The 12125-nt window shown below is 41.4% G+C and overlaps 1 protein-coding gene across 3 annotated transcripts in view; it reads left to right on the top strand.

Moving 5' to 3' along the window:
• The window catches only part of vps54 (VPS54 subunit of GARP complex), a 113829-nt gene that overhangs the window by 76211 nt on the left and 25493 nt on the right, over nt 1–12125 (top strand). For all 3 annotated transcript variants that reach the window (XM_059986130.1, XM_059986128.1, XM_059986129.1), the window contains exons 14-17: nt 1474–1655; nt 3954–4066; nt 7178–7241; nt 8115–8220. In XM_059986130.1, the coding sequence (XP_059842113.1) occupies nt 1474–1655; nt 3954–4066; nt 7178–7241; nt 8115–8220 (465 nt within the window). The remainder of the gene's footprint in view (nt 1–1473; nt 1656–3953; nt 4067–7177; nt 7242–8114; nt 8221–12125) is intronic.

The following is a 12125-nucleotide window of genomic DNA, read 5'->3' as shown; positions in this document are numbered from 1 at the left end:
GTGCCAATCAAGCCCTTTAAGGATTTGTATGTTTTCATGAGATCACCGGATTTGTTCAATTTGTCCTGGAATGACAGCATCTACACTTCTCCCCCTCTGCATGTTCATCCCGGAAACATATCTGTTTAACCTTTGATACACAAACTGTGTGTTTAATATATCCTTCCTTGATTGGAAGACAGATATACAGAATATTCCAAGCACTGATTCATCAGAACATTTCTTGTAATCACAGTATTATTACTTTTGCTACAAAACGAACAGATTAATTGCTGAACCTGCACATTAACTTTCTGTGATTCATAGACAAGGATGCCCAGATTCCCTTGCATGCCAATGCCTTTCATTAGCACACTATTTAAAAAAAATTATATACTTCATTTTCTTATTGTTTCAACGAAGTATATGACCAGACATTTTTCCACATTGTGTTCCATCTTTTATGTTCTGTGGAATCCCTTACTAACCCTTAAGATGCAGATCATAATGTCTTGGGAATTGGTTGGCTTTCAGCTTTATTGTTTCTCCAAGCCTTTTTTTGCCTAAGAAGTAAGGAAAGGTATGTAAGAGGATGGATGTCTGGAGAGATTAAATGACTAAAAGAAAAATGATATGAGTTAACCAAAATATAAAGGAGATTGTATTGTTTCCAAGCTCATAACTTCAATTAATTCTGCATTTACACAAACTCTCTACCCTTATATTAATTTTATATTTAACCTCTAGTCCTCCAATCTATTTTGTCTCCATTCTCCCACCATTTTTTCTCTGTAATTTGAAGTCTATATTACCACATCTGATACAAGGTCATTGAGCTGAAACATGAACTCAGTTTCTCTTTTCATAGATGCCACCTGACCAGTTGAATATCTCAGTTTTATTCCAGATTTTCACCATGGGTACTTTACATTCTTCATTTTTCAAGAATTTCCTTTTGACGTTTTCCTATGAACCGATGTTCTTCCACTCCCGTTGTTCTTCATAATTCATGATCGCCTCTTAGATTCGTCAGTCTTTTTCTCAGACTCCAAACCCTCAATTCTCTATGCCTCTCATCTCTCTTGAGATTTGGATTAAAAGCTATGCTTTCATTTTCCACATTTTCCAGTGAAGAAGTAACAATTCTGTTTCTTTCAATTTCTCCAGGTCCCATGTATGTGTAATGACAGTTTCATTGACGTCACCTTTATTATTACCTCCATCATTAGCCATCTAGTTTTCAGCCTTGTTAATATCTTGGCTCTTTACCTCAGTTTATAAACACTTTGATAGTTTCAAGCCCAGACATCTTAAGTGAAAGGACGGGATGGTAATCCCTCTGCTGCTGTCCATTATACCTGGTTAAGCTATAGTTTTCTTTTAAATGAATGCATAATTGAGTTGGTTAAATGGGGAAAAAACGTTCACTTTTGCTGTATGTGGTTTCCTGTACCTAATTTACTTAAATCATTTACGTGTTTCCTTGTCTTGAAGGGTGGTTTCCTTGAAAAGTTGAACTCCTCAGAGTTTGTGGCCCTATCACGAACAGTAGAGATGTTTGTACAGGAAACGGAGAAGATTTGCAATAGGCGAAGTATGTCCCTTCGAGGTGCTCTTCAAAGTCAGGCCAATAAGTTTGTCAATCGATTTCATGAAGAAAGGAAAACAAAACTCAGGTATGCCCAATGAACAAGGATGCCAAACATTCTTTCAGCTATTTACTGGTTTAGAACCAAAAGGAAGTTGGCATAGGCCTGTCTTTCAGTACAAGTTCACGATCCACTGTTCAAAAGCTGAATTTATTAGGATGTAATGGTTTGGCTGGAACACAGTATGTTCTAAGGCTCTTTAGAACACTCAAAGATTATATTAGATTCGATTCAACTGTATTGTCATTGTGCTGAGTACAGATACAAAGCCAAGTGAAATGCAGTTAGCCTCTAACCAGAAGTGTAAAGAATAGTGTTATTTCCAAAATAACTGCGAATAAAAAGTAAGTGCTTCAGCATAAAAGTACTGAGACAGTACAATATGGGTGCAATACTGCATAGTGTTGTGATGTGAGGTTCAGCAGGGTCACAGCCTCAGGGAAGAAGCTCTTCCTGTGCCTGCTGGTGGGGGAGCGAAGGCTCCTGTAGTGCCTACCGGATGGGAGGAGAGTTAAAAACATAGGCTGGTTGCTATGTTTTTAAATGTGTGTGCATGCATTGAAAAGCATACCTAGATAACAGGTGGACATAGGAGAAGAAATATACAAGTGTGCTGAGTTTGCTTGTCAATTCTGCCTTGGCAATAAGCAATAGAGATAATAAAATTCAAATTTCATAGAACGGTGTTTACTTACATATTCTATCACTGTATATTTTAATTTGTTGCAGCACAGTGAATGTAGTCATTGCTCTGAGGCTCCAGAAATTGCATAGAAAGGTGAAAGCAAGACATTTTATTTGGGGGAAAATAGGAAAATTTTGACAAAAATAAGTTTGTGCAGGCACAAGGAGGAAACAGGTAAAAACTGTAAATCTTGCAGTGAAAAGACTCTGACAAGAAGCTTATTTGTGAAATAAAATAATCTTTTAGAACAATGTGAATAAGCTAGAATAGGTGAATGATGCCAAGGCCAATCAATTGTAGATGAAAAGAAACGCCTTGCAAAAAAAAAAGCTAAGTTATTAAACTGGTATTTTGCCATGTATTTTACAGAAATTTAAAATATTGGAAATAAAAGGGTGTAAGACATAAGGGGAACAGTGAGATAGGATTATTATGAATTAGCCATGGGACCCTGGGAATTGGGCAGGGTGATAGTCTGCTTTCAAGGGAGGCAAAACTAGATAGACCAAATAGCCCAAGATCAAGCTTTCAGTGGTTAATAGAATGACTATAGCCTCCTGATAGATTCTGAACAACCAGTATACACTTCGTGAAGGTAAGACCGGCTTTCAAGTTTTTTGAGGAAATAAGAGGATGTATAAGTATATTTAAGTAATATACTGGTAGTAATACGGCCGAGTGTTCCACTCAGCGGAGAAGATCATTGGCTGTCAGCTACCAACATTAAAAGACCTGTTCATTGCCAGACCAAAGAACAGAGCTGGAAAACTCCACCCACCCTAGCATCACCAAATTGCCATCAAAGTGATACTAGAAGTCTGTCACCACCAGGACTACATGACTACATGAAGCTTCTTTCCTGTAGCTATGCAGCTTCCCAACAAAATTCACTCAGGTCTAATACCCTAACTGTCCCTTCACAGCAACGGTTAAATGGTCTTTCCTCCTCTTCTTGTTAATTTTAGTCTGTTCGTATGTTCACATTTATTGGTCTGATTACTGACATTTATGTTAATTATTGATTGCTTATAGCTTTTTGCACTATAATCTTGTAAATTGTTGGTTGCTATTGTATTCTCCTTTGTTTTATGCTTAGCACCGAATTGCAATCAATTCTGCTAATTTGCACATTCCAGAAAAAGTGAATCTAATTCTGATGTTAGGATATGCAAACTCCATGTAGATAGCATCAATCAGAAATCAGAGGTGAACCTGAATCACGGAAATTAAGACACCGATAAACTACTGCACTGCCCCCATGTGTACATTGAGGTGGCAATTTAAGTTCACTTCTGTGAAAAGCACAAAAATGTTTAAAGTTATATCTTTTAGAAATCATTAGACTTCCTAGTTGAAATGCCAGGAAGGTTTAGCTGTACACTATTTTTCATATTTCTTCATCTATTTCACTATTAGTGGGGGCTAAAAGTGAAGAATAAAATATTATCTGAACACAAACACAGTAGTGCTTCTTTTTAATAATAATGTCTTCCTGTGATTTGTTCAAGTAAAGCATGATCAAAACAAAGCAACTTCAAGAAGTTAGCTTTGTGAATCATCTCAGATTATCTGTAACTATAAAAATGCAATTGTAATTTGACTATTTTGAGGTCAGAGCTGTTGGTTTTGTTTTGATGCAGTCTTCTATTGGATAATGAACGTTGGAAGCAAGCTGAGGTTCCAGCTGAGTTCCAGGACTTAGTCAATTCTGCTGAAGATGGTGTGATTGCTTTACCTGAGAAGAAAGTCACAGGTCAATTTTTTTTTTGCATTTTCAAATTAAGATTTAGAAAAGCAAATATTTAAGCTTTTGTCAGATTTGGTCTACTAGAGGAAATGTTTCTGTCAGGTTTTCCCCCGTAATTACTCATTTGTTTGCTCAAATGGCCTTGTTTAACTTGTTTTACCACCCTTCCAGGAATGAATCCAGATCATAATCACTCTGTTCTTTTTAAATTGTATTTCCTTGTGCATCCTTTCTATACAGTCTCTCTTTTTCTTCTTCCATTTCTCTCCTTGGCCCTGCAATCTGGCATGGAATGGTGCTATATTAGCCCTGTAAAATAAAACGCAAAATTATTATTCTCTGAAATCTTCTGAATGTTTGCACTTCAAGGTCAAAATTTCCACCTTGCCCAATCTAACTTTACAGCTGAAATCCATTTATGTCCTACCTTTTGTGTGTGTTGTTCTACTATATTCAGCCTGCTTTTCTCTTTTGTTACCCAAGGGGTCTGGCTTTGATTTCCACTTGTCAGAATGTATCTTCCTGTTCTGGAGACCTCCTTTAATATTATTCACTGTTGCACTTTTACCTACTACACTTCGGTTTTCCAATCTCAAAACAAGAGAGAATCTGCGGATGCTGGGAATCTGAGCAACACACACAAAATGCTGGAGGAACTCAGCAGGTCAGGCAGCATCTAGGAAAAGAGTACAGTTGACGTTTCAGCCTGAACCCCTTCATTTTTTTTTTCTGGACACCAGACCCAACTAGTTCCCCTCCACCACAGCTCTGGTTCTATTGTGCCCTTATAGTTTAATTTGTTACTCTTCAAATTAAACAAAATGTTGCCTTAATTCTGTGATGACTATTCTTCATAAAATCTGCTGGTTCTTAAACCAGATCCAAAAATGCCTCCTGCCTGTTCGGCCAAAAGGAAGATTTACTAAACAGATTTAAGACATTTCTTTCTCTATTTGGAGATTTTAATTCTAGGATGGAAAATAATGTTTACAATAAGATGGAATTAATAGAGTCATAGAAAATACAGCACACTTGCAGGCCCTTTGGCCCATCTAGTCCATGCCAAACTGTTTGAACTAACTACTCCCATTAACCTGCACCCGGACCACTACCATCCGTGTACTTATCCAAACTTCCCTGAAACGTTGAAATCGAGCTTGCATGCACCACTGTGCTGCCAGCTCGTTCCACATTCACATGGCCTTCTGAGTGAAGAAATTTCCCCTCATGTTCCCATTAGACATTTCACCTTTCACTCTTAGCCCATGACCTCGAGTTGTAATCCCACACAACTTCAGTGGAAAAATCCGGCTTGCATTTACCCTATCTTATACCCTTATAATTTTGTATACTTCAATCAATTCTCCCCTCTATCTTCTACATTTCAAGGAATAATGTCGTAACTTCAATCTTTCCTTATAACTCAGGTCCTCCAGTCCCGGCAAAATGATTGTCAAATTTCTTTGTGTTCTATTAAACTTTTTTACATCTTTACTGTAGGTAAGTGACCAATACTACATACAATAATGCTAATTAGGCTTCACCAATGTCTTAAGCAGTTTCAGAATTACATCCCATCTCCTGTACTCAGTACTTTGATTTATGAATGTGTCAAGAGCATTCTTTACAACCCTATCTACCTGTGCAGCCACTTTCAATGAATTAAGGACTTGTATTCCCAGATCCCTCTGTTTTACCACACTCCTTGGTGCCCTACCATTCACTGTGTAAGACCTATCTTGGTTGGTCTTACTGAAGTGTAACACCTCATATTTCTCTGCATTAAATTCTGCCTGCCATTATTCAGCCCATTTTTCCAGCTGGTCCAGATCCCAGTGCAGGCTTTCATGGTCTTCCTCACAGTCTACTACACCCCCAATCTTGGTGTCATCCACAAATTTGCTGATTCAGTTAACCACGTTATCATCCAGATCATTGATATCGATGACAAACAAACAACAAACCCAGCTCCAATCCCTGCGGCACTCCTGTAGTCACAGGCCTCTAGACAGAGAGACGACCATCCACTACCACTGGTTTCTCCCACAAAGCCAATGTCTAACCCAATTCAGTACCTCATCTTGAATGCTGAGTGACTGAACCTTCTTGACCAACCTCCCATGTGGGACCTTGTCAAGTGCCTTACAGAATTCCATGTGAACGACATCCACAGTCCTGCCTTCATGAACTTTCCTGGGAACTTCCTTGAAAAAGCTTCATAAGATTGGTTGGACATGACCTACCACTTAAAAATCCAGGCTGACTATAGCTAATCAGTCTTTGTCTATCCAAATACTCATATATCCAGTCCCTTAGAATATCTTTCAATAACTTTCTCACTACCAATGTCAGGCTCACTGGCTTATAATTTCCTGGTTTATTTTTAGAGCCTTTCTTAGCTATCCTCCAATCCTTCACTACCTTCCCTGTTACTAAGGGTGTTTTAAATATCTCTGCCGAGGCCACTACAGTTTCTGCGCATGCCTCACATAGGGTCCAAGGAAACACATTGTCAGGCCCTGGGGATTTATCCACCCTAATTTCCCTCAAGACAGCAAGGGCCACCTCCTTTGTAATCTGTATAGGATCCATGACCTCACTGCTGTTCTGCCTCACGTCCATAGACTCTGTGTCCATCTGCTGAGTAAATACAGATGGAAAAATAGATCCATTTTAGATCTCCTCCATCTCTTTTGGCTCCATGCATGAATTACCATTCTGATCTTCCAGAGGGCCAGTTTTGTCCCTTGCAATCCTTTTGCTCTTAAAGTATCTGCAGAATCCCTTGGGATTCTCCTTCACCTTGTCTGCTAGGGCAACTTCATACCTTTTTTTTTACCCCTCCTGATTTCTTTTTTAAATGTTCAATTGTTAAAAATTTATTCACAAAAGTCTGTTATTTAACAGATGAAAAATTTCACAGTGTGTGAGAATTGTTATAAGCTGAGTCAAATCATATAGAGAATAAGCTCTCAGCCATAACAATTTCATAAATAATGTATCCATTATATATGATTTCTATGTATTAAAATAACATCCTGGTGCAGAGAGTTCTTGGCAAAAGTAGGAAAACTGTATTCATCACATTAAAAGTGATTTTTTTTTTCAAATTTTTAGAACAACAAAAACGAAAGCCAGCAGATTTCCTGGCTGTAGATGGAGAGAAGTATGCTGTAGTTGGGTATGTTGGCACTTAAAATAATGCACGTTTTCTCACTGCTTAAAAACCTATTATTAAGATACTCTCCTTAGAATATATATGCATTTTGTATTCTGGGTTACTTTGCAAAAAGACATTACACTGCATCACTATCAACCATAACATCTTCCATTAAATTCCTGATGCTTACCATATTTTGAAAGGAAATTCAGTTCATTTCTCTTGATATTATGTTTTGTTGACCAGATTTGCTCACAGTATTCCAAGTGTGGCCTAACTAGTGTTTTGTAAAGTTGCAGCATATTGTTCCAACTTTTATATTGGAATAGGCCCTCTTGCCCCTTCGAGCCAGTCCATCAGCAACCCCAGTTTGACCCTAGTCTCATGGGAAAATTTACAATGACCAATTAATCTACCAACCGGTATGTCTTTGGACTGTGGGAGAAAATGGGAGTGCCTAGAGGAAACCCACACATTACACGGTGAAGATGAACAAACTCCTTATAGAGAATGTCAGGATTAAACTCGGAACACTGACGCTCTGAACTGTAAATGTGTCACAGTAACCATAACGCTACCATGGTGCCCAATTTCTTATGATTTCTTCAAGGCAGTCTTTTTCTCAGCCCATTAATTTTTATTCAGCTTTATCATCTGGGCTCGGGGTTAAAATTACTTCTTTTTCTAAGATCCTGTAATTTTCATAATAATTTCCACTTTATGTTCACAGGAAATACTTTGGCAGATGTACTGGATTTTAATGCAGTATGTCCAGCCTAATCTATTTGTGCAAGTAATAGTATATTTTTTTTTGTATAGCAGTAGTCCTGTCAACCAACTTGTAACTCTCAGAAAATGGTGATTCATAATTCTTGGTTTCTTTTATCTTAACAGGACTGTTTTACTGTTAATAAGAATAATATTTGAATATTGTCAATGTGTAGATGACATCCCTTCTATTACTACTGACATGCTCACTCGTCTCGCAGATTTATTGAAGGTAATCTTAACCATTTTGAAAGCCAGTCATTTAATAAAGGATCATAAGTATTAGCCTGTTAGCATTCATGTGGACAGTGATGGCATGAGTCAGGTACCTGTCTTGTAAAGGAGAATTTCAGAGAGAAACATAAAAAAATAAGGAAGAAAAATGAAAAGAAACTTGTGTAAGGTGAGGTCAGTCAGGCTTGACCGTGGATGTTACATCTTAGCTGTCTAGATACGCAAGCTTAAGATGAAAGCGGTCTGTCACTGGATCGAACTCGGGAACCTCCATTCTCAAGCCCAGCGCTGATCTGACTGCGCCACCAGCCGTGGTATGTCTTAGATATGGGGCCCAAGCTATTCACAAAACTCCAAATGCAGTTTGACCAATGAATTATAAAGCCTCATCATTACATTCTTGCTTTTGTATTCTAGGTTGCCTTTCCCATACTTAATTACCAATTGAACCTTCAAGTTAACCCTTAGAGAATCCTGAAGTGGACCCAAATCCTTTGCATCTGATTTCTGAATTCACTCCCCTTTTAGAAAATAGTCTCTGCCTTTACTCCTACCAAAGTGCAAGACCATACACTTCATTGCACTGTAGTTCACCTGCCACTTCTTTGCCTATTCTTCTAATCTATCCAAGTCCTTCTGCAGACTCCCTGCTTCCTTGACATACCCGTCTTCCACCTTTTTTGGATCATGTACAGACTTGGCCACAAAGCCATCAATTCCGTCATCCGGATCATTAACACATAACATGAAAAGTAGTGGACTCAACATTGATCCCTGCAGAACACCACTAGTCACAGGCAGCCAATAGAAAAGGCTCCCTTTATTCCCACTCATTGTCTTCTGCTAATGTTCTGTCTGAGCTTCTAAATACTTCTAGTGATCTTACCTCCACAACACTTTAGGTAAAGAATTGCAGAGAGTCACCATACTCTGCAAGAATAAATTTTTACACCCCTCAGTTTTGAATGACTAGCCCCTTATTTTGAAACTCTCTTCTCATTCAAAACTCCTCCATGAGTGGCAATCTCGTGACATCTTCCGCCCCAACCCCCATTGTTCCCCTTTAAGTTCATATATTTCAATAAGATAACCCTTCATTCTTTGAGAACAATTGTAACATGGTTGATCGCAGATTTAAAAATGACTATTGTCTGACTATGTTTAAACTAATCTCCAGCACAAAGGATGATTTCAAGAGTGTTTAATGTCATTTCCAGTAAACAAGTGTAAAGGAAAATTAAACAATTGTTACTCCAAATCAGATGTAGCATATTAAAACACACTAAGATAAAGAACACAATAAATAGAAATACATAAGATAGCTTATAATCAAACTATGTACTTAAAGTGACACTAGAGACAGGACTGTCTCTACATAAGGTGACTCTAACAGGAAATGATAAATAGTGGTGGTAATGGGTGCGCAGGGGTGAGTAGTGGTTGGAGATGTTGATCAGGCTTACTACTTGGGGGAGAGTCCGGTGATCCTGGCATGGATGTTACACAGCCTCCTCTCTGCTGGGAGTGGAGCACTCTATGAGCTGGGTGAGTGGAATCCTTCATGATATTGCTGGCCTTTTTCCAGTATCTCTCTATATACAGTGTTTTGAAAAAGTATTCTGTCCCAAACCCTTTGTTCACATAGGCAGGTATTACAACCAGGGATTTTGATCAGTTTAACTGAAAATTTTTATTTGGGAATCTCATGCTCATTTTTTTCAAAGTAGAGCCCAAAAAAACAGGGAAGATTATAAAGCATGAAGAACTAAAAATTCAAAAACTGAAATGTCAGCAGATCAAAAGTATTCATCCCCCTTTGCTCAGTACTTAGTTGAACCACCTCTTGCAGATATTACAGCCCGTAGTCTTTTTGGATAAGTCTCTATTAGCTTTGCACAACGTGATGAAGCAAGATTTACCCATTCATCCTTGTAAATTGCTCAAGTTGTGCCAGGTTACTTGGGGAGCGGTGGTGAATAGCAATCATGAGATGTTCGATGTTCAAAGATGTTCGATCGGGTTAAGGTTAGGGCCCTGACTGGGCCACTCAAGGACAATATATTTTCTTCATCTGAAGCCACTCCCTGGTTGCTCTGGCAGTGTGCTTTGGGCCATTATCCTGCTGTGAAAGATGAACTTCCCAGTTTAAGCTTTCTGCAGAGACTAACAGATTTTTATCCAGGATTTCTCTGAATTTAGCGATATTTATCTTCCTGTAGCGGTGTGCTACACGCAGCGCTAAAATTACGACACGGAGTCGGTAACTGTAGTCGAAGGAAAAACTTTATTCGAAAACTTCAGCCTCACTTTTAAGCCTCCCTCAACCGGTCCCCCATGGCGCAGAGGCTCCAAAGCTCTGTGCTCGCCAGGAAATGGGTCGCCACATAACCCCCCCCCCCAGAACCGGCGATACACCCCCCAATGTCCACAGTCTGGGCCAGAACCTGCTTGGGAGGTCGGCCTCTGCACCGAGGCGCCAGAAACTCGGCCGGTTTTGCCAGGTCCACATGGGCCGGTTTGAGGAGGTCCACCGTGAAAACCTCCTCTTTCCCCCCAACGTCCAGCACGAATGTGGACCTGTTGTTCCGGAGCACCATAAACGGCCCCTCGTATGGCCGGTGCAGCGGCGGCCGATGCCCGCCTCTTCGTACAAACACAAACTTACAGTACTGTAGGTCTTTGGGTACGCAGGTCGGGTGCCGCCCGTGCTGTGAAGTGGGTATGGGGGCCAGGTTACCGAGCTTCTCGCGTAGTCTGCCCAGGACTGCTGCGGGTTCTTCCTCTTGCCCCCTTGGGGATGGTAGGAACTCCCCGGGGACGACCAGGGGTGCGCCGTATACCAAGTCGGCCGACGAGGCGTGCAGGTCGTCCTTGGGCGCTGTGCGGATGCCGAGTAGGACCCAGGGAAGCTCGTCCGCCCAGTTGGCTCCTCGCAGGCAGGCCATGAGGGCCGACTTCAGGTGACGGTGGAAACGCTCCACTAGCCCGTTCGACTGTGGGTGGTAGGCAGTTGTGTGGTGCAGCTGAGCCCATTCACTGACCTGTTTGCGGAGTCCGTGCCAAACGAACCTGCTGGAAACCATCCGGACAGTTGTCCGGATGGAGGGATGCGCCAAGTTATGAATGGAGTCGAAAACGAGGCGCCGCCATGCTGTCGGGACGACTGGACGGGGCTGGCCGGTGGCGACGTCACAGAGTAGGGTCCTCTCACCCGGGCCTACGGGGAGGTCCTGGAGCTGCAAACCGAAGACTGCGGTTCTGTAACTCAGAATCTCCTCATCCGCCTGCTGCGCCTCTGCCAGTGCCTCAAAGTCTACCCCTTGGGAAAGGGCATGAACGGTAGGGCGAGAGAGCGCATCCGCCACGACATTGTCCTTACCCGAGACGTGCCGGTCATCCGTCGTGTATTCAGAGATGTAGGACAGGTGGTGTTGCTGGCGGGACGACCAGGGGTCGGACGCTTTCGTAAACGCAAAGGTAAGCGGTTTGTGGTCCGTGAACGCGGTGAAGGGCCGACCTTCTAGGAAGTACCTGAAATGCCGGATTGCCAGGTAGAGCGCCAACAGTTCCCGGTCAAAAGCACTGTACTTAAGCTCGGGTGGTCGCAGGTGTTTGCTGAAAAACGCCAGGGGTTGCCAGCGACCTGCGATGAGTTGCTCCAGCACCCCACCGACTGCCGTGTTTGATGCGTCCACTGTGAGGGCGGTAGGGGCGTCCATTCTGGGATGTACTAGCATTGCGGCGTCCGCCAAAGCTTCCTTCGTTTGAACGAAAGCGGCGGCGGACTCCTCGTCCCAGGTAATGTCCTTGCTCGGACCCGACATCAGGGCGAACAGGGGGCGCATGATCCGGGCAGCTGAAGGGAGGAAGCGGCGGTAGAAATTGACCATACCTACGAATTCC

The sequence above is a fragment of the Hypanus sabinus genome, chromosome 12, assembly GCF_030144855.1.
Source record: "Hypanus sabinus isolate sHypSab1 chromosome 12, sHypSab1.hap1, whole genome shotgun sequence".
NCBI lineage: Eukaryota > Metazoa > Chordata > Chondrichthyes > Myliobatiformes > Dasyatidae > Hypanus > Hypanus sabinus.
Note: the sequence above shows the minus strand (reverse complement) of the source record. Positions and strands in the feature narration are given on the sequence as shown.